The 23,582-nt window shown below is 37.7% G+C and overlaps 1 protein-coding gene across 22 annotated transcripts in view; it reads left to right on the top strand.

The window, feature by feature from the left end:
- Nucleotides 1–23,582, top strand: part of SGIP1 (SH3GL interacting endocytic adaptor 1) — a 220,898-nt gene that overhangs the window by 157,965 nt on the left and 39,351 nt on the right. For 9 of the 22 annotated variants that reach the window (XM_037826970.1, XM_037826969.1, XM_037826971.1 and 6 more), the window contains 4 exons: nt 357–854; nt 7,406–7,533; nt 8,457–8,583; nt 15,176–15,235. In XM_037826970.1, coding sequence (XP_037682898.1) covers nt 357–854; nt 7,406–7,533; nt 8,457–8,583; nt 15,176–15,235 — 813 coding nt within the window. Of the gene's footprint in view, nt 1–356; nt 855–7,405; nt 7,534–8,456; nt 8,584–14,183; nt 14,250–15,175; nt 15,236–23,582 lie in introns of all 22 variants that reach the window. The other 13 variants (XM_037826985.1, XM_037826983.1, XM_037826980.1 and 10 more) reach the window with 5 other exon arrangements.

The raw sequence follows: 23,582 nt of genomic DNA, 5'->3' as shown, positions 1-23,582 counted from the left end.
AACCTAACACTGCCTTCCCAAAATGATCACACTTTTACACTTGTGAGTGCCCGTGAGAGCTATATCATGCTTTGCACTCTAAATGCTGGTAAAGGTATCTAACTGTGGGCGTCTTGCAAAGAATATATAATAGTATAGAAAGATGATGCTCCCATGATGGAGGCAGGGAACTTTCCACCTATCTTCAGCTCTTAATCCCTGCAGATATTTTTACATCATAAAATATACCCACTAAGGCACCTTGCAGGGCAATATATTTACTAGTCTTTGCCTCATGCTTGTAGCTATCACACACCCATAATACAAACACTATTGACGAAGTCAGTAAAATTTAAAATCAACTACTTTAACCACAGGAAGTGACCAGTCAGCCACAGAGGCCAAAATTGAAAAACTACCATCAATCAATGACTTGGACAGCATTTTTGGCCCAGTCTTGTCCCCCAAATCTGTTGCTGTTAATGCTGAAGAAAAGTGGGTCCATTTTTCTGACACATCCCCGGAACATCCTACTCCAGAGTTGACTCCAAGGGAAAAGGTGGTATCCCCACCCGCTGCATCCGACAGCCCAGCAGATTCCCCTGCTCCAGGCCCTGCTGGCCCCCCACCCCTCCCAGGCCCCTCAGGTCCTCCTGGTCCTCCTCGCCATGTGCCATCGCCACTCAATTTAGAAGAAGTCCAGAAGAAAGTTGCTGAGCAGACCTTCATTAAAGACGATTACTTAGAAACAATCTCATCTCCTAAAGATTTTGGGTTGGGACAGAGAGCAACTCCGCCTCCCCCGCCACCACCCACCTACAGGACTGTGGTCTCGTCCCCCGGACCTGGCTCCGGCAGTACGGGGACCGCCAGTGGTACGTCTTACTGTTTGAGTGTGCTTCGTGTGACAGGGAATGGCCATGGCTGATGCGGTGTGAGCAACACTTTCTCGTGCCTTGCAGATGGCTTTAGAGCTTCAGCTATTCCTCCTTTGGTTTGGGTGTCCTGTGGCCCCGTGGCATGTTCTCGTCCATCGAATGCTCACCGTCATAGTCCAAGTGTGTGGATGTCTTCTGCCTCACTCCCAGTCCTTAGGAGTGCCCCCTGCTTTCCACCCTGCAATTAGGAAGCATATATTTTTAAAGAAAGCTGTGATGCTATTGTCTGAAACTCAAGAACATTCCAGAAAGCTGGATTTCATGATTAATGGGTCTCGTGTTAAATGTCTGATTTCTTTGTCAGATGCCTTCACAGGGACCTTAGCTCTCTGTAGGTCAATGCTCTTAAGTTTTTTGGTTATTTTTGCTTTTGGTGAGGGGCGGATCATGTTGACCCCTGTACTTTTTCCAGAAAGAAAGCAGAGTTTGAAAAGGGGACTTTAGGAAACAGCAAAAAAAGAGGATGCCTTATTGATGCCCAACCTAATCAAGCTGTCACTGAAGACAAAACTGTTCTCTGATTTCACCATTTGACATGTTCATCAGTATGTGATGTCAACTCTAAATACAGTGACACATGATGGAAAAGGCTATCACAAATGTACTCTTTGGGATTCCATATGAAAATTTAACATTGGATTTGAGTTTTTGGTTTTCCTTATTTAATTTAAGCTTTTTTTGTGTGTTTTCTAATTATGAAAGAATGGGAACACTTGCCATGCATGCCATAGAAATAGCAAGAGTTTTCCTAGCGCATCTTTTTCCATATCATTTATTCCACTGTTGCTCAAGTTTGTCTGGCTAGCTCCTACAGCCCCTTTCCTTCTGTGCATGTGGATTCAATAAGGTTCATTCTGTTAAAATGCTTCCTTCCAGGAGGTTCCATGTGCTATTTATTTTTCATTTGCTTTGAAAGAGACAAACAGGTTCAAGTTATTTTGATCCAATAAGAGACAGAAAGGAAAGACATTTGCCCCTCATCTGATATTCAGTCATCGCTGCTGCCTCTTTCAATGTGTCTTTCTGTGTTTGCTCTGTGTTTGCAAATTCCTCTGTGCTTTAACGTCAGAGCATCCAAGCTGATCAAGGAGAGGGATGGGGATTCACCTGTACCACAGGCAAAACCAGTGTTTTATATCATTAGATGTGTCCCCTATGTCATGTTCCCTTTCCTCCCCCAAAGCTATTGAATATTCAAGTAAGTTTGGGTATTATTAAGTTAAACAAAATCATTAAGTTTCTTTACCATAAGACCTCACAGAGTCTTTATTTTGTCAGTAATAACAACAGCTATAGTGTCTTTTCCTGGGCATTGTGCTAAGTGCTTTAAACACATGATTTCATCCTCACAACAACCCCATGTAGTTGATACTCTTATTGTCCCCATTTTATAGCTGGGAAAATCGAGGCTCAGAGATGTCAAGTATTTATCCATGTTTCCACAGCTAGAAGGTGACAGATTTGAGATTCACACTCCGGTCTATCTCCACCTCTCCAGGCACCTTTGTAAGGTTTAGTTACAGATTGTCCCAAACTTATTAGACCACTAATGCCCACATACACTGCCTAAGTGTCATCCACAAGAGCCACCAAAATTCTTCTCTTAAAATGTACTCCTCTGTGATGCTGACTGTAATTCTAGAGGTTAGAGCACCCATGTCTAGTGCCTGTTGTTATTTTAGGTATTTTGGAGGGGGACACAAGGGTACTTAATGACCTGTAAAGATAATAAAGGATCCTATTTGAAGCCTTCAGACCTCAGGTTTTCTACCCTACTTTAGAAAAGAAATCGAAAGAAGCTAGTTTCCGGGTTAATCAAGAGAAATATATTCTTATGTTTCCTCTGGGGCCAAGACCCTCGGTTTTCTGGAAGGACTTTCCTAGGAATACCCAGCCTCCTCCAGCGTTGGTCACTGTGCTGTCCTCAGAGTGAACCTCTTCAGTCGGGGCAAGAGGACAGGGCAGCTTTGCTGTTCTTTGGTTCTTCCATATCCTCCTCCTCCTCCTGCTCTAGCAGATGTTTGTTTAACTGAAGTGACCCCTGATCTATTAAGTAAAGAAAAGAGTTTTGGCTTTCTTGGTGGAATCTTTGAAAATTTTGTTTTCTTGTTAAATATTTAGCTTGCATATTCTTATATGAAAATATTTTTAAATGTTTTCATTGAGGACCACTGATTCTTAATAATTGAGCTAGGGAAAGTTATATTTTGCTGGTATTAACGGATTGAATTTCTAAGTGAAATATTGAATGAAGCCCATGAATAAATAAAACTTTGCACCATTATCTCCTTAATTAAGTCCCATTTTATTTACTGCTTAATCTTTTATTGGTGGAACATACACAGACTGGCAGAAATGTAAATTTAGGATTAAAATACTGAGATATGGCTTCATGTTTTAAACATTGGCAATGCCTTTCACTACCTGCTTTTTTATAACACTTAGCTTGATGGGACCAAATTTCCTGGGCTTTTCAAATGTATTTAATTGGATACTGATTTGCTTATTTTTAAAATTTCATTCACAGCAAGGTGATCATTTCTGACCAAATATAGACAGTACCTGCAGCACTGTGAATCAGGAAAGGTAGCTGTTGCTCAAAGATGGTGGGAAGTTATGAATTTGCCCCCCAAGAACTTTAATTGCCTTATGGCAAAAGTTATAAATACCTACTTTGGCCAGAACATTGCTTTACTGGAATGCAGATGCTGATTCTTGGCAAAAGCTGCCACTTCTCCCTTGTGGGTTATGTGCTAGAGGTGGGAAGGAGAATTTTATTGGCCTGCAACAAGTTTGGGGGCCAGGAAAAGAGAGGTATTAATAGAGAGAGAATGTTCAGTGCAACATTTTCCAATTTGGGAAACTAAAGCAATATTAATAGATGTTATACACAAACACACACATAATCCATAAAGAGATAAGTTGAAGCTATCTGAGGTTGAATTAAACAAATATATTTTCTATCTACAAGTCCTTTTAAAGCTGCTCTGCCCAAAATGGTAGCCACTAGCACATGGGACTATTTTAATAGTAATCGTAATTAATTAAAATTAAACAAAAGTAAAAATTAACTTCTTCATTCAGAGTTGCCACAATTAAGTATTCAGTGACCACGTGTGGCTAGTGACTATCTTAAGGGACAGTGCAGTTCTAGAATGTTTCCATTGCAGAAAGCTCTAAAGGACAGTGCTATTTTAGAGTTTTTATTGCTGTGATCACCAGAAAGGGATATAGCATGTTTGATACTTTTTTCAAAGAAACAGTGTGATTGTGTTCTAAGGCACACAGTTTGGGAGAGGCATTTTAGTTCTTTACATAGTTTGAAGTAAATGTATTTCAATTCACTTGATTCTCCCAACAACCTTGTGGCATATTAACCTCATTTTGGAGATAAGGAAACTTGAGCCATAGTCACAAAGCTAATAAGTAGCAGAGCCAGGCTCTGCCCCCTCAGATCTGTTGAGTTTTAAAGCCTGTGTCTTTACCATTTCTCCTCTGCAGTCTCCACTGCACTCTAACAGCCCTGCCACACACACACATATGTAAAAAGTGAGAGGTGAAAGTTAAAACTATAGCTATGTGGCTCTCAGGGGTTGCCAAAGAAACTATGTTGGAACCTCAGACTGATGAATTGAGAGCATATCACTGGGTGCCAACTTTTTTGAACTCATGTAACTCAAATAATGAATGTTTGATTTTATTTTTTTCAAGTTGAACTTAAAAAGTGATGTTGTCCAATTTATCTTCCAGCATTGTCCTTGGGAATAAACACTGCCTGAGGGGGGAAATGAAAGCCAAATTGAAGATAGAAGAGTTAGGCTAAGATGTACAAATTATAACCATCTACACTCTTAAAATATGAGGCAGTTGAGTAATCTCACAAAAGCATCTGAAGCCTTGGTTCAGTTTTGAAATATCCCCTCGGGACTTGAATATCCTCTACCGAACTTTAGGGTTCTGTCAAGCAGGATGTTAACTGGAGTGTCCTTTTGCTTCTTAAATATAATCTTAGTATGCTCTCGACTGCACAACAAATCAATTAAACCAATTCAGTGAAGAAAAAATGAGCCTAATAAGGTTTCCATAAAGGAAAAGGAAAACAATTAACCAACCACATATTTTGTTTTTACTTGTAATTGTATCTGTATCAAAAGACAGAAAATCTTTACCATCATCATTTTTTCCTTACGTTTGTTTAGAACTTTTTAATTTAGTAAATGCTTCATAAGCATTCTAAATTTTGATTGTTACAACTACCTTGTAAGGCAAAAATGATGTCTCATTTTTTAAAACAAATGAGCTGTGGTTCAGAGAGGTTATTTGACCTTCTTCAGATCTCACAGCTAATGAGAGGTGGGCAGGGCTAAGATTCAGATCATCTGATTCTTCATCCAGTGTTTCTCCAATATTCCACATTGCTTTGATGCTTTGTGCTTTCCCACGTGTTAGTGTAAATTTCTCTCTCCTCCTGCCCTCCTAGAACAGTTACGAAAATGATAAGCAACTGACCTATTTCTGAGGTTATTTCTTGGAAATAGACCCATGGCTAGAAATCTTGGACCATTCCTATGACATGATTCTCCTAAAGCAAAATAGAACCTCCCAAAACCCTTCCGAAACTTCCTCACAAAGACTTTGCTATTTAAATGTTCATTTCCCATATCTATTTTGTCACTTCTGTCTTCCAAAAACATCTGGCTATAAAGCTACTAACATATATTTTCAAAAGAAAATTTAGTAGTGGCACCTGGGAAAATATATCTTATTTATTTTCTTAGAAGATGACTAGCTGAAGACTAAGTAAATATTTCTATTAAGACAGATGTGCAAGCAGATCATGCAAAAATAAGAATAGGCTTCATGCAAAATGTGGGACACCACAGTCCATCTAGAGCTATAGGAAATTGCATTTGAGAACTTGAGCTTTGGAGTTTGAGCTGTGTGACCTTGCACAAATTACTGAAGATCGTTGAGCTTCAATTTTCTTGCCTAACATTGAGATAAAACAGTACCTACCTCAGAAGCTTATTGTGGAGATTAAATAAGATTTTTTTTAAAAAAGTTCCTAGCATAGATCATGGCCCAATAAAATGAAAAGTAAGAATGCAGTAAGAAGTTGATGATCACGGAGAGGAGATGGCGGTGGAGATGTGTGGCGGTGATAATTAGTAGGGTTTCACGTTAATGTGGTTACACTTGGAATAAATATCAGAGAAACACACCCAAGATTTCAGATTGTTTAAATAAGAGGAGCAAGGTTTAACACTCCCCCACCCACAATCCCGCCCCCAGGGACTCTCCTAAGAAGAAAGTAGATTCTGTGATGATGGGTTTTGATGCTCACCTTCAAAGCTCTTTGAAAGTCTGAAAACCTAGAGCTTGAGTTGTTGGACTAAGACTCTCCAGAGAGCAGTTTTGTGTGTATCTTTGGGGAGCTGGAGAGTTATTTTCCTGGGGCACGATTTCTTAGAATTTTCTTGGTATGATTTGATGCTTGTGTTTCTAACCAAAGTGACAAAACCTCAGGGGTAGTTGGAACTTTTCTGAACAAGAACCGTTTGAATATTGATTTGATTTTCTTAAGGTTTTAAGCCAAGTAGAGTTCCAGGTATCTCAGACGTGTGTCTGCATGTAGGCAGGCCTGAGTCCAAAGATGCAACAGGCGTGCTGGTCGGTGTGCATGCTAGCTTCTGCGTGTCCCTTTGTTTCGTATGCTTGTCATTGACAGCCAGAAAGATAAATCCAAGAGGCTTTTAGGAAAACCATCACTAAAATCATCATGGGCCAAGTCTACATAGATTCCTAAGCAACCTCCCTCAAAAATAAAAAAAATTCTAAATCCAATCTCTTTGTATTATTAAGATTTTAGACACAAAGTACTCATGCAACATCTAATTTGCTTTTTGATATCTTGTCATTTGCTTACCATCAAGTGCTTGGGTAAATTTACCAGGTTAGATCTGTTTTGAAGCACAGTAAAATGGATTATTCTCTTACACATGTTTAAAAAGGAAAAAAAAAAAACGAATGTGGACAAATCATTCACCTTCTGTCAAGTTCTGACTTCCTTCATCTTCGGCATAAATAAATTCTAAATGTATATTTTAAAAAAACAAGAAATTTTATCATGTTTGGCGTATGTGTGGTCAAAATAAAAGTTTCCCACCACCCGGCCAAAAAGGTCTTAAGAATTCAGTTTCTGTCACAGATAAAGCAATAAAAGGATTTACCTTTCACTGGTGTCACATGACAAAACAATGAGCTTCAGCTTCTGCCATCAACCATAGTTCAACCAAGTGATTTTTTTTTCCTTAAAACAAAAAAACTTCATGCTACAGTGGTTGTGTAGTAACTGCTGACTTGAAGAAAAGCAGGACCAAGGTCGCTGCCATAGGAAAGGAAAAGGTGGGATCAAGATAAGTGAGGACAGTGCTTTGGCCGTCCCCTGGTGTTTCTAGCCGTTTTTTAATATCAGCTTTGTTTTCCAGGTGCATCCTCACCTGCCCGACCAGCCACCCCCTTGGCTCCAAGCAGCAGCACCACCCCCCCTCCACCTCCTCCCCGACCTCCATCTCGGCCAAAGCTACCTCCCGGAAAGCCTGGAGTGGGAGATGTGGTATGTTCCTCTCTGCCCTGGCTTGCTCAGAAACAAACGGTGAGAACAGCAAACAGAAACTCACAACTTCAGGTCTAAGCAAAGAGGCCCTTTGAGATAATGGCCCTTAAAGTCGTTTGTTGCATAGGGGTGTACATTTCAACCCTTCTCAATTCTCAACCATCTCTCAGACTTTCAAGCCAAGATCTAAAATGGTAAGAATAGGACACTGCTACAGTGGGGTTTGATGCAAATTAAGATAGTGATGCGCAATTGTGCTAAATCCTTTAGAAAGGGAGGTTTTTCCTTTCAGAATATTTATCTGATTTTGGAAGACTTGAAGAGAGGGCCAGGCATGATTTCTGATCCCAGACAACAGGAAAGTTATTGGTGGTAGGCACACTATGTGAACAGAAAGAGGAGAACACTGGCCTGATGTGTTTGTTCTAGAGGTTTCTTGCTTTGTATTTTAAAGCTGAGGATGGGAAAACATTCTGTTTGAACAATAAGAGACAAATTTCTTTTGCATCTCCACACAGGTGTCACAAATTGATGATATTCCTAGTGTTGAGGTTGGTTAGCCCAGAACAGCATTTTGTATTTGCATACCTTTAGATGAGTGTGAACCCTTACATTATATTAACTGCCTAGTCCCTAAGGATGTGTGAGTTCATAGTCCTGAAACAAACCTCTGACCACATCTCATACTCCAGTTTCTCTCAGCCTACCTGTACCTATTGAGTTGGGCATGTTTTTGGTTTATGGTTCCTCTAACTGCATTCCACAGGCTCTTCTATATAGTTAATTTCCGTATAAAAAGGGTCTCACTTTACTCCTTTAAGACCCCAAGTTGTCATATCTGGGGCTAAGAGACATTAAAAACATGGAATGAAAGTGCATTGACTTGTGTATCTAACTTTTCCTCTCTTTTCTTCTCCCTGCAGTCCAGACCTTTTAGTCCTCCCATTCACTCTTCCAGCCCTCCTCCGATAGCACCCCTAGCCCGGGCTGAAAGCACTTCTTCAATATCGTCCACCAATTCCCTGAGTGCAGCCACCACTCCCACAGTTGGTAAAAATGATCTCCTCTCTTTTAATCCGTTTGTGGTTTTGACTGGCTATTTTATATGATCTGAAATGTCCCAGGCCCTATGTTTCTGGTCAAGATTGTTTTGCTGTGTGTTTTGCTATACTATCACCTGACTCTTCTTTTAAAAGCACCTTCTCAGCAAAGGAGGCAATGTGCTTTAACAAAGTAAAGAAATAAAGGAACATTAACACCTGTGTTTTGCGGGAATTTTCTTATGCTATTACCTATGGAGTTATTCATAAAAGCAAAGAAGAAATCATCCAAATCAGGTCTTGTACTTTAGATGTTGTGTCTAATAAATAAAAGGAATCTTCTTCGAGGGGGGACGTTGGGTTCAAGTCTAACAGTATACCACATCAGAAATCACAAAATTTAGAACTTTTATTTTCCTGAAATCTTTCATGTCCTCATTTTTGGTTGTCCTTATGTTGACAAATGGTATAAACATTGGCATTGTGGGAATTGAGCAAACTTTTTGACATTTTTCCAGTGCTTTTCAGTGGTGTGCAATCAGTTTTCCCAGAGAAATGTCTTTGTTGGCATTTTCAGTAAATGACTTTATGCCTCTTTCCTTATGGTGTGATAAAAGTGAAGAGTTGAGATTGGCTGCTCAGCTGAATGATTTTCCCAGGTTTAAATGACTGATTTAGCCTGGAGCATCTTCCTTCTTCCCGAGGGCTCTCTCGACACCATTTCACCACCCTCCATAGACTCCTGCTGCCTCTCGTTTTTGCATGGTGTTTCTCTTGTCTGATAATGGGATTTCCCATTCCATCTTTCCCAAATGCCCTCCATTCCCCATTGTCTTTCTTTGCTGTCTGTAACAACCCTCCCGACTTCTGCATCATAAGCCAGCATACTTACCCAGCATTGCTTGGGAGAATCGTTAACCAAAGTTAAATAAATTCCTGCTGCTACTTACAAAGAGTACACCGCAGAGCTGCCTGTGTGGGGTGTAGCTTGATCACAACCTGAGTTCTTCTTCTGAAGAACTGCCTCTCTCTTTAATGTGTGACTTTTAGGGTCCCCAAGGAGAATTTCAACTCTGTTGGAAGTTCTGCATTTTGAATCAGATCATTCCAAAAATACCCTTCAAATTTGCTGAAAATACCATCTATCCAGATTTGTATGGTTCATTAACTGCAGATATTTAACATGATTTGTATAGCCATGTCTGTTCTTTGTTGGCATTATCAATTGAGGCAACTTGAGTTTCCTATTTTTAGATGCCTATTAGCTTATCTCTTTTTTGTTATGTTTTGTTTTCCTTTGACATCTCAGCCTTATTTTTGCATATATGTGTTCCTATAAAACTTGATTTATGGTCACTGAAATTGAATATCATGTAATTTTCATGTGTCATGAAATATTATTTTAATTTTTTCAATCATTTAAAAATGTAAAAACCAATGCTAGCTTACAGGAGCAAACAACAACAGACAGTGGGCCATGGTTTGCCAACCCTTGCTCTAAGAAACCCTGGTTTCTTTTTTTTCCTCCTTTTTTTTGCAATTAGAGTAGTTATAAGTTACAGAAAGAACATGCAGGAAATACACAGTTTCCACATCCCCACCCCTCGCACACACTGTTTTCCTCATCATTATTTTGCATTGGTATGGTACCTTTGTTACAGTTGATGAAACTATTATTATAATTATACCATTAACTATAGTCTGTAGTTTACATTAGCATTTACTCTTTGTGTTGAACGGTTCTATGTTTGTTTTTTATTTTTATGGTAACATATATACAACTTAAAATTTCCCATTTTAACCACTTTCAAATAACAATTCAGTGGTGTTAAGTACATTCACAATACTGTGCTATCATCCATTGCCAGAATTTTTCTATCACCTCAAGCAGAAACTCTATTCCATTTAAGCATTAACATCCCATACCCTAACCACCATCCTTGCTAAATGGTCGTACAGTTTCTAACGCTATGAATTTGCATATTCTAATTATTTCATGTAAGTAAAATCATAAAATATTTGTCCTTTTGTGTCTGGCTTATTTCACTCAACATAATGTCTTCTAGGTTCATCCATTTTACAGCATGTATCAGAACTTCATTCCTTTTTTTATAGCCAGCCTTATTTTTTTAACTCTATCTCTTTAATACTCATGATTACTACAGCCATTTCCCCTACTCCGGATCTGTTTCTTTTCTCCCAAGATTATTTTTTCTGCCCATTCCACATAATTTGCCTTATTGGTCAGAGAAGAAAGAAAGAAGAATGAAATGTGGTTCAGAAAGCTGGCCCCAAGTGACCTCAGATGAACCATCTAATATGTTCTTTCAACTCCTTAAGATTCTTGGAGAAAATTGCACATGCAGGAAATTTGAACTTTGTCAATGTTTTGTGCAATGTGTTTCTATACTCCCTTCTGCAGCAATCTCAAATCTCGACCAGTTACTTTGATTCTTAACACATCTAATATATTTTCTTTCAAGATGAACCTCAGAGGGATTGAAAAAAATAACCACATGAGAGGATGGTCACATTATTTCATTTCTGAGGAGCATTCTGATTTGATCTATTTGGTTCTGTTATTTTTATTTGGTTTTCTTCTTCCCACTGCATTCCTCACCCTCCTGTTCTTTATTTCCTCCCGCTGCGGGTCACCTACAGCCACTTCTCTCTGAAGTAAATACATAGTCAAATGACTACCTGCCCAACAGCTTCTTGTGTATTGCGGTTTCTTTCTGGAGAGGATGTGCTTTGGCTGTTCAGCACCAAGAGGCCTATTCACGACTGACTTGGAATGACTATTTAATGTAGTCAGGTGGCTTGGGTAAGGTAGAGAATTTCAGCAGGAAATTCCCTCAAGTTGATAGCTCAACATTTCCCTTCCACCATCACAATTCTTTTCTGACTTATCCTATGACACTTGAGCCAAAATCGGGGCAGATGGTGTTGGGAACCAAAGCTTAATGAAATTAAAGGACTAAAATTTTAAGAGCAAGTCTAATCAGCCTTCCTACGCAACACTTCATGTAAGAAAATGCCTCTAAAGGACTTCTGGCATAAAATCTTTCATGAGAGCTGTGATTATGAAGCAGTAAATCTGAAAACAGGATTTTTTGCAAAAAGTCACACTCAAATAATGAAGAGCTCCTTTGCAACTGTATTTTATTGAATTTAAGACACCCTCAATTATCAATTAGAAGATGTACCATTACCTTATATAGGATTAAGAAAGAAAAAAACTCCCAATTGAGCTAAAATGCAGTGCTTGTTTATCACATTGATTACAAAATCCATCACAACTTCTGGGAGGTTTTAATGTGAAAAAAAATGCACATCTGAAGTTCAACAAGGTACAGTAAACTCCTTTTGCTCTCTTAAAAAGCTCACAGGGCTTGTGCTATTTGCTTTTGAGAAAAATTCAATTAACCTTGTGGGAAGAGAAAAAATACTTCAAACTATTCTGTGATGAGAAGCAAACTCCTGAACATTTAACTCCCTGTTCTTAATAAGGAGTTAACTTGTAAAGATCCACTTTCGTTTCTTATTTCTTATTTCTTTGGGTGAAGTAAATAGTTTTTTCCAGATGTTTGCAACATCTCTTTTCAGGACCCCACTGCAAAAAGACCACCATAAAGGCAATTTTTCTTCACTGTTAAATTCATTTCACTATTAATTATGAATTTCAAATTGCATCTTTACATCCCAGGAATTTTTAATGAATGCAAAGTGATCATTTATGGGCACCAAAGGAAACGTCAGATGGACTTTGAACAGAAGTGAATTCTGTTCAGTAATGGAATATTATCTACAGCATCTAAAACTTGAAATATTTCCTCCAAGCCTTTATTTCTACAAGCTGGGTAGCAATTCTGAATTGAATGTGCTTTCTAAACAAATACCTTTATTAACTGCCAATTATCCTGCACAAAATGAAAGGTCTCTGGAGGTGGATATTCCTGGTCCCAATCAAAAATTCCCACATGTGCTTTTAGCTTTTTTTTGCCCCTTAGCTATTCTTTTGGAAAAGCTTGTCTCCAGGGCTGGTTTTGCCATCCCAGACTGATTTGAGGCAATTTCTATGGTTAGTTTTTAAGGAAACCTTTTCCTCTGCATTTAATTTGGGTGTTGCCTTTATTTAATCCGAGCACAATGACTCATTTTTTTAAAGTTTTCTCATTTATTTAGGATATTTTCTTCTAATCCTTCTATGTCCCTAACCATCATAAAAAATCATAAACATGCTGTTCAACCCTTTTTGAAACTATTCTATTGTAATTTCAGCTCAAAGAACAAATGACAGTGTGGAGGGTCCTCATTTTAAGATTTTAAATAGGAAATCAGTTCTTCAAAAGACATCCACTATTAGGTAGGAAGAGGCACTTTTATATTTAGCTACCACCAATATAACTGTTTCGCTTCCTCTTTTCTGAAGACATTGTCACATGTCCTTAGTGCCAGTTCTTTATGTCCTGTTCCTCTGCTGTAGATATTATAGGAGTTGCACTTGTTCTAGCTACCAAGAAAGTCATGTGTACAATAAAAACTTTAATTGACAAGTGATATCATGAGATCTTAAGAACTGACAATGAAGTAGTTTCCTGCCTTACTCCCTAAGTCTGGGAAGCAAGCGAGTCTAGAAAGCAAGCCATTAGAATATTTTACAAGGAACATTATTGTTTATGGAATGATTTTACTATCTTCCTCTATTTCCTTCTCTTACTTCTCTACGTTGTAGATAGGATTTTCTCTTACTGCTTTTGTCCGGATTTTATTCAATTTTCTATTATATTTGTAATAACACCCTTAGAACCTGTGGCACTGAGTACTTTTTTTTTTTAATAATGTAGAAGACAGACCCCAATTGTCTATGTTTGTTAGTTGGTAATGAGAGAGACAGTAGGCAAAGAACTGGAAAGGCTGAGGTCCAGAGCATCTATTTTTGCTGTTGTGACCAATTTACAAAGACATTTGGCCACGTGGATTCCATAGCTAAAGAGGGAATTACAATAATGCTGTTCAAAATTAACAGGCCATAACTACCAACAGCAGGTGCAAGGCAAATTATATTTGGATATTGATGGGGCTGAAATGGAAGAGCTTATGCAGGGACCTCAAATTTATACTATTGGTTTTTTTTATAGTTAAGGTAAAAGCTTCTCTTTCTCCATGGGGAAAAGGTGCATGCTGGGTGATCTGTTGACTTGTCTGTGTTCTGTCAGGAGGTTCTTGTTAATGGACGTCTGTCTGGCCACTTGAGAATTGTGTCCGAGTGAAACGTACTTGCACAAGTCAGTTATTAATGATAGTGCCTTTAACAACTCCCAGAATAGGTGGAACATGACTTCTGCCATGGGGCTGACTTCAGCCAAATTCACAGATACTAAAACCTGGCTTTTTTAAATTTTAATTTCTTCTCATAGAATCATCATAAAATAAGCATGTCATTTTTTTTTTCTGTATCCTAATCTTCATCTGAGTGACTCCATCTGTTTCTTTTCTTCATTAAAACCATTCCTTGTGTTTTAATTAGTAAAGTGTGCTGCTGGATTTCATTTAAGATTTGTATTTGTGTTTTTGTTTTCCATTCCTTTATGTTTCTTTGGTTCATAGTGTCAGAAGATGGTGTTTTTTATGACAAACTGCCCTCGTTTGAAAGGCGCTGTGAAACGCCTGCAGGTATGGTGCTAGCCGAGTGATGTTTAGATATGGAGACTTCAAAAACCCAAGCCATTATGCCATCTGAATGCTACAGACTTCATGGACCTGCTCCATGAGTGTCCAGTGCCTCTCAGACACACCTGTGTATTCATTGTTCATTGTGGAACTCATTGCCAGTGAAATTTTTTGAAAATAAACATTTTACAAAGCAGCAGGTTGCATGACAGTTTCTCAGTGAGAAGGTTCGAAAAAGGTGAGATGCTATAGCTTTGTGAATTTACAAAGGAAGAAATAGTTTAACTGCTCAGAATTTCATGTCCAGTGACCACTTTTTAATTTAAAACATGACAGAGCACCGTTAGTAATCTTGTTTTCTTCTTGGTATGTAGGTAAAGGGTGTATTGTGACTGGATGCCTAAGGTGATTCCAGGGGAGGGGATTGAAGATACGTAGCATCTTCCACGAGCTTTAAATTGATATGCAATGTTGTTGTCATTTAAAACTTAAGCTGTTGTTACACACAGCCCAAGTTTAAACTCCAAGTTTATCTTTTCATGAAAACTTAGAAGGGGATGATGTTGAAGATGAAATGGATACAGCAATTGCTGAATGACAGTTGGCCCAAACAAGTGCAGTTAAAATATGCTGGCGCCCCTGCATGGCCAGGACGTCTTCTGCTCCTTGCATACAAGCACCAGCTATCAAGCCGCCAACAACATGTGCCCATTCCTTTAGGCCTCCATAGCTTTGCTTTTGCTTTTTGTTTCCTGAACTAAAACAAAACATAGATTGCCAACCTTCCCTGTCTCCTGCACGTTAATGGCATGCAGTGCTTCCACCCTACCCCATAGTGAGATTAATGACCTGCTTTGTAACTCATACTGTGTCCTTCTCTCTCCCTCTCCTTAACCCTTCCCATCCCGCTTCAACTCCTGGCCATACAGAGAATGAACAGCCTTCCCTCGTTTGGTTTGACAGAGGAAAGTTCTATTTGACTTTTGAAGGTAAGTAGTACATAGCATACCAGATTCTAACTTTTACTCCCCTCATCCTTTTTTCTCCATCTGCATTTTGAAATCCCAGTTTTCTTCAAAAGACTTAGTCTCACTTTTTATTAAAAAAAAAAAAAAAAATGCTATGGCTACTTAGAAAATATTAAACATGTATGTGATCTTCAATTTTTCATCTTAAAAAAATAAAGCTAATTTGCAGTTAACATTGGTTACTTAATTAACTCTGGTTAATTAAAAAAAACATCTTTTTTTGGCCAAGGAACTTAACTCTGTCAACCAGGGCTCTTTCCTAATTCTTCTGCAAATGTGATGCAACAAATATAAAGACATTTGTGGTTGGTATTGCCATTTGACTTTGTTTTGGATAATTAATCTTTCACATACAGCATCCATTATTGTAAAATATATCTATGTATATATATTCTCATAACAAGAAATACTGCATAGGAGACCAGAGAAAAAATGGAAAACAAAAAGATAGTATTTTAGTAAACCCCTGAAACTGGATTGCAAATGACTGCAGTAAAATGGACAACTATTGCTGGACTTGCCATTCTAGAAGATTAAAGAAAATATACATAAATATATTGTTAAATATCTAAACTCAGTGTTTAATAATGTTATATTCTGCCTTAAGGATTAGCATTCTTCTGTTTTATGTTTAAATTCTGAATCATTTAAATAAGTATATGATAAAATGGCCCATTTAAAGTAATGCTACAGGGAAAATTATGTAATTTAACTTAATTAATGAGCCATCTTACAGATAATGATTTGTCACTTAAACCTCTACTTTCCAAGATTTTAAATAGCTAAACTGATTTTGAAATCAAATGTTGGACAAAAAAGATTCTACCCTATAATTGAATTTAAATATTGAACTTTGTATTTCGTGATGAAATATATATCTTGGGTATATATTTTAATGCAATTTAAAAAAATAGCAGAATGATTGATTTATATATATATATCAAATGTATATGTATATATATATTTATATATATATATTTAAGTAGTCTGTACAAGTTTGGTTTTTTAATCTCAACAGTGAATTTTGTTTATAAGATGATCCCAGAGATGGAAGCCCTTAGCTTGGGGTGGCTTGAATAGCAGCAGGAAAGATGATCTGATTTAAAACATTCCAAATCTTTTGAGGTCTTCACCTGACTTGAGTAGGACAAGTGGATAGGCAGTCCTCAGGCGAGGATATATGTTATCAACATGATGTCGAACTCGCCATTGCATTGCCTCAGGATATTAATTTTGTAATAACCAAGATGTAAACTCCACAAACTCCACTAAACTTTCTCAGTGTATCAGATGGAATTATAAAGTACCCTGGTGTCTTTTTACTGATCAGCATATCTCAAAAGGAGAAGCCACAGTTGAATAGGTTGGTAATCCTGAAGTAAAGCAAACAGTTGTGTATGTAAAGGCCTGATTCATTCTGGCCACAGCAGAAGCAGTAGTTTACTCTGTTCTAACCAGGTAATTAATCAACACACTCAGGAAACCCTCAAGTAATTGTCTGAGGCTCCAAAAAAGCAATTCTGGACATTTTTGTTATTACTGTTTGTTTTAGATCTGGAGTGTTTGTTCATTTATTTGTGTTTTAGGATGGATCCCTTTTTCCAGAAAGAGCTAGACCTTTTTTTGAAGAAAACAACCTAAAGACAATTTGGGTTGTTGGCTTGTTTTTTAAATATATGTTATCTATCAAATATAAGTGTTTAATAAATGTGTTGAATAACATATCATGTAAATCAAAATTTTAATTTAATAAATTATTTATTTGTTAGTATATTTGGGGGGTACTTAAAGTTGGTAACATTGCCATTCTGATAGTAAGATCTGAATACCTATAAGCATCTCAATTTGAGCCAAGAGAAGTTCATTCAAAAAGTTTTAATAGAAATTCATCGGAAATGCTAGTGGTGTTTTATCTTCACCTTGGACTTGGCTCCGGTTTGGGAAGCATAGATCAGTCATCCCTAGGGCTACAGGAGCAGCCGTATCACAATTCTGTCCCAGCTGGTCTCAACAAGAACATGTTTAAGCCGATGAAAGTGCATTAAAATAAACTTCAGGGGCAGCTGTAAGAAAAACTAAAAATGACACCATGCCACACCACCTGGGTGAAAATGGCTACGTCTTAAGAATGGAGAAAATTGGCTTCAAGTTTGTTTGCATTAATTTCTGAAATTTTTAGCCAATGCAACCTGGAAGGGTTTTTATTTTCTGTGGTGATGATAAAATAATATAGAAGTGGTAATGTTTCAAATTACCTTGAGAATAGTGCCCTCCCACCCAAATTTTTATACTTCAAAAAGACTGTTATTCAACATGTTTGTTGAATAGCACTTCTAGCATATTCTTCTAGGGCACACAGGTTTTACCCACATTTATTATTATTAATATTAGTTTTTACTATCTGCATTTCTTTGCGCAGGGAAGGTAAAAGAGGAAGAAAGATTCCTATGTCCAAATATTCACCTGTTTAAATAGCTTTTAAATTATTATTTATTAACTTCAAAATAATATTTTATAGTTATCAAATTTTAGCCTGTATTATTCATTATTTTGTTCTCCCAGTGATTTAGACATTGTAGTCCTTCAGTAAATGTTTGAGTCCCTGACCATCTAATCACCTGTCTAATAAACATTTGGCTTATTAGTTTATTTGGAGATGACGTGAGGTGCTTCAAACTTCCAAATTTAATTTAACAAGAGACATAGAAAAGTACTAGGAGTGATTCTAACTCACAAGAGTTCTAAAGCTTTTCTTAAGTGTTTTACTTTTATAAATAGCCTCACTGATTCTCTTAACCTGTTTATTTTAAGTTGGGATAAAAAAAGAAAAAGGTGACAAATGATAATGATAATGACATTTTAAATTCATCCAAGAATACCAAGAATATATATCTTATTGAAGCTATCAAGAGAAGGAAAGGTATTTCCATGACAAGTAAAAGATATGACTATTAGAGATTTGAACAATTCCCTAGAGCATTTTAACATCAAAATGTTTCCAGAAATGTGTAGTCCCTCTCCTCAGGTAGCTTATTTATATTTCATCTTTATTTAACTATAAAATCATCTCATATGTGAAAAAAAAAAAGCCATAAGTTGTTCTTGAGTGCCCTTGTGTCTGAATATCATCTATATCATCTGTTCGTGCAGCCTCTTACTTACTCTCTTAGACTGTTCTAGGCTCCTGTTCACTCTTCTTTCTCCCAACATGTCTTAAGCAATGTTCCACCCTTAGCAACACCTTTCACTGTATTCTCAGTCTCTGCTGAGCTCACCCACTTCCTTAACTGAAGCCCAGTTCTCTCCAGGAACCATCACTTCTCCTGTAGCACCTTCCAGGGAAAAGTCTTCAGTCTTCTGTGGTCCATATGGTGTGAGACTAGGAGACAGTGTTTTGAATTCTCCCAGCTTCCCATTAACATTTCCAAAACCTCCCCCATTCTGAAGAGCAGCTAACTGATCATTCCACTCTCTACCACTTTGCATTGCTCTCAACTCCTGACCTGCAGAGAATTCCTCTACATTTATCTGTACGCCTAGAGATGCTGGCAGCTTCCTTTTCAAACTCTTTATCTCACTTCCTGTCATCATGCTGACATAAATTCTATGTGGATGACTCATCCAGTGCATTGGCTCCAGGGTGTCTGACTTCTTCAATTCCGACAAACTTTCCTTCTACTCCACTTAGCAACCCACACCTATGGCCAAACCTTGGACATCTTCCATGTGGCAAGTGTTGTTTTGGTAATTTCATCACTAACAACTTGTCACCCTTCCTGTACATGAGGGACTATATTAAGCAATGATACTTTCATTCAATAAATATTTATTGAGTGCCTACTATGTGCTAGCACTGTCCTAGAAACTAGGGTATAGTACTGAACAAAACTGAAAAAATTCCTGTCCTCAAGGAGCTTACATTCCAAAGTGGAGGGTCAAATATAAAAAGATAAATAAGTAAAGTATATAACATGTACATGATAATAAGCCTTAAAAAAATAAAATAAAATAGGGAAGGAGAATGGAGTTTGTTAGGGTTGCAATTTTAAATAAGGGTAATAAAAATAATAATAACTAATAGCTGAGCATATACCATGTGCAAAGTCCTTTCCATCTGTTGTCTCCTTTCATCTGCATAACGTACTGATAAAGAAATTGAGATTCAGGGAACATAAGTAACTTTGCAGCCAGGAAGAGGCAGAATAGGCATTAAAACCTAGCTGCCTGGCTCGAGACTGGCACGGTGTCCACTCTACACTACTCCCCTAACCTTTCAGCTCTGTAGTTACCTTTGACTTCTCTGAGGCCTCTGGTCTCATGGCCATTCTGTTCTCACTCAATCCCTCAACCTAGCATTATATTCAATTTCTTTTCTCTATCCAGAGTAGACTCCAGAGAGGAAAAATATGCTTCCATAAGCTCCCTAAATGATCCATATAACAGGAGCTACATTTTCCTTTTCGGAATTATGTTGCCTATGTGAAAAAAATAAACATTTGAGTATACTGAATTTCTGACCTCCTTAAGCAGGTTATTAAATATCATGACTTAGTAATTGGTAAGTCACTGTCATGGTGGTGGACCATCTGACTTTCCTTACCATGATACAGTAATACATCCTATAAAAGGAAAACAGATAAAATTCTTCACATGTGGCCAGAGGTATACTAACTTTTTCACCTGAGTCACTAGAGGAGGAAAATTGGAAGGTGTGACCAGTTATCTTGGAAGCAAATATTTTGCTGAATTCTCAATAGTCTTCCAATGGGAGGTGTCCACGGATTATACCTATCTCGCTGCAGGCCTTTTATTGTCAATAATACGATAAAATTATTGATACCAACTCTGCCAATCACAGCATGGAGTACAACCAGATTGGGAAAACAAGACAGAAACACAAAAAGTAGTGATACAGGACCATATTGTCTTCATTAAAATCACTGAAATCACGCTCCGTAGCTATTCTGACTTTTTACATGTCAACTGTATTGTAAACATGAGATGTAAAATCCTTTCTATTAAAATGACTGAAGGTCATAGAGAGTTTGTAATATATCCTAAACCTGATAGGAAGATTGAGGTAGAGCTGAACCTGCAAAATGGTATGCCAGGGAGATCAGGGTTTCCACTTTCCCTTTGCCTCTCTATAATAAATTAGTTGCCCAGTTTTGAAAATCTCTGGGATTAACCTACATGCTAATGTTTCATATGGTTTCCTGCTGTCTGAGGCAGTTACCCTGCCTCACTCATGTTTAGTGTGCGATAACAGTAGTGCTGGTGATAAGATAGAAAGCCAGCAAAGAGTCCCCCTGTTCCTAGCCTGATGTCTGGGCCAAATTGTGTGAATAGGATGCCAGGGAGGACATGGATGTACAGAATTCATATCAAAATTCTATCCAATTAAATACTTGTGGGAAAGCTTAATAGTAAGGTGGCAGTTTCTATCCTCATCACTTCATCATGCAAAGGTTCCCTGGTTAGTAAAAAGATCATCTTATTTGGATTCAGAATATCAGAGGAGCTGCTCTTGCTGTGTGACCATCGATGAGCATGTACCATGGACCACATGCTTTGCTAATCGTTTCCTGTCCACAAGCTCAGGTTATCCACACAACCAACATATGAAGCAGGCACTGGTATTATTCACATTTTACAGATAACTAAATAGAGGCTCTGAGAGTTTAGGCAACTTTCCAAAGATAACACAGCTAGTCAGTAGGTAAATCAGTGGGAGGAGTTAGTATTAAGTCCTAAAACCCATGTTCCTAACCTGAACAATATTTAAATACTCAAACAGTGCCAGTCAATAGCTATGCTATTTTGAATGGTTATTGTCTCTGAGTCCTCTTTTATCATCTTTAAACGGAAAAGTATAATTCCAACCTGGCAGAACAATTAGGAAAATCATGTAAGATAGATTTTTTATTAATGTCTAGACAGTGTGAAAGGTTTTTATTATTCATACTTTGAGGTTGCATTCAAACTGAATGAGGAGAACTAAGCAAAGGGACCAAGATGGTACTGTGCCCAACCCATGTGTTTTTCTTATTTCTGGTATTTTCCTGGTCTATAAAACGGCCCCTTAAGTCTCTTGTGTTGACTAAGTCCTGGAGCTTCTTATCTCTCCACCAGACTCACTGACTGTGTATTCTCTTCCTCTTATGTCCTCGACTGTACAAAGTACACAGTTGTTTCTGAATACACCCCCTCTAAAGAAAAGGGACACAATTCAATAGCTTTAAAATATATAAGGATTGGGCAATCTTTGCTTTGCTTAAGATTGAAGGCTTTCATTTGCCAGAAGAGGAGGAAATGCATCCTGAGTCACACTTGCCTGGGCCCATAAGTAGATTTTATAAAGCAGCATTTCTCTGTCTGATTGTAGTTATCAAATGGGAACTACCAAGAACAGCATAAAGCCTTAAGCCCTGAAGAGAAGGGTTGCTAAGCGTAGGTTTTTGAAACCTGAAGCATAAGTTAGATAGTTCTCTAGAGCAGGGAAAGGAAATTAGAATCAGTGATTGATAGACTACAAAAGTTAAGGAATATTCCTTCTTTCCATGGTTCACAAATATTCCTTGATCCCTTCCTCTCTGCAAGCCCTTGGGTAGGAATTATGGAGGTAAAATGATATGTCTTATGCCTTCTAGGAACTCACAAAAGCAAACTAGATAGGTAATTTCTATAAAAGGCATACAGTGCTAAATGCCAGAATAGAATTGTAAAAATGTGCTGGGAAAGTATGAATGATAGATTTTTAACTGGGAGAATTGGGGATAACTTCTTGGAGGAAAAGGGACATGAACTGGCTGGCATGAAATGACAGGGAAGACTTCAGACAGCTAAGAGTGATCCAGTTGGAAGGTATAACTTGAGCAAAAGCATTGTCAGTAGTGTCTAGAATATATTCAAGGATGGTAAACACTGGGAGAGGCGAACACTAAAGAGATGTTCCTGAAAGGTAAGTAGAGACCATATTCTAAAGGGCTTTAAAGCCCTGTGCAATGTGGAATCTTGAGAATTTTTTTGGAAAGGAAGTGGTATGATCTTCCTTTGATTTTTAGGCTTAAAGGCAGGGAAAAATTGGGGCATACACTGAAGCAGTAATAAAAGACTGTTGTCACCAAGATATTTGAAAAACACCGCTGAGGTAGAAACAATTGACGCTAATAGGATGTAGGAAGGAGTTAAAGCTGACTCCAAAGTTTCCATCCTGAACACAGGGAAAAGAGTGCTGTTGTTAACCAGGAGAAAGGAGGTCCAAGAGTAGTGGATTTGGTCAGGAAGATAATGAGTTTCATTTGAGACCTTTCAGGTTTGACGTTCATGCACAGCATCCATATAGAATGAGTCCAGGAGTCAACAGTCTGTGTAAATTTGGGAATCATCTGCTTATAGATAAGGGTTGAATCCATGGAGATGAGGATTTAACCTTGGGGAATGAATGTATTCAGGAACCATATTGGAAAAAGAGCTCATTGTAACTTGGAACTTGCTCCTTTGTGTCTTTTCTTTAAATAGGCATTGAAATATTAGTCATTAATTTTGAATGCATGGAATTTTTGTGGTTTTAGTTGTGTGAAGTATACTAATTGCCCAGATATTTTGCTGACTGTGGTCTCTCAGCTATTCCTGCTGTAATGAACTGTTGAACTGTTTGCACTCTGAGTCTGACGGTTAACCTGATTGCAGACATCATGGCTACAGGAAAAAGTACCAGCTTCTAGATGGCTAGTATTGCAAATGAAGTTAACATAAAGATGATATGCTGTTTTCCCTGCCTGCTACCCATCAAAGGCTTTGTCCTCTCTTGGGGGTGTGTGTGTGTTTGTGTCCCTCTGTCTTGCAGTCTTTGTTCTCTTTCTCCTTTTCCTTCCACCTAACACAAAGACAAAATGCACACTCAAAATTGAACATGATATAAGACTTAGGGAATTTTTAATATTTGCTCTCTGCTTCAAATAAAAAGTATGACATATAAACTTTCAAAATAACTGAGTCATGAATTATATATTTCTTTTGTTATGAATAGCAGGAAAATTGCTTTTTTAATGACACTTCATTTTTATTTTTCCATGTAATAGGAGGTCTTGAGAAAAAATTTTTAAGTTAATACCTGTGCAGTAGGGAATATATCACATTCAAAAGAAGGGGATTAGTTTTTCTGTTAAGATATTATGGAGTTTTACTTGAAATATTCCTCATGGTGGCCTAGTTATGCCTATGCAGGCTCATGTTTAATATTCTTTAGTGAGAGCCAGGATTGTTGTTGTATGTTTATATGTAGGTGTACAAAATTGATTGTGAT

The sequence above is a fragment of the Choloepus didactylus genome, chromosome 2 (genome assembly GCF_015220235.1).
Source record: "Choloepus didactylus isolate mChoDid1 chromosome 2, mChoDid1.pri, whole genome shotgun sequence".
Classification (NCBI taxonomy): domain Eukaryota; kingdom Metazoa; phylum Chordata; class Mammalia; order Pilosa; family Megalonychidae; genus Choloepus; species Choloepus didactylus.
Note: the sequence above shows the minus strand (reverse complement) of the source record. Positions and strands in the feature narration are given on the sequence as shown.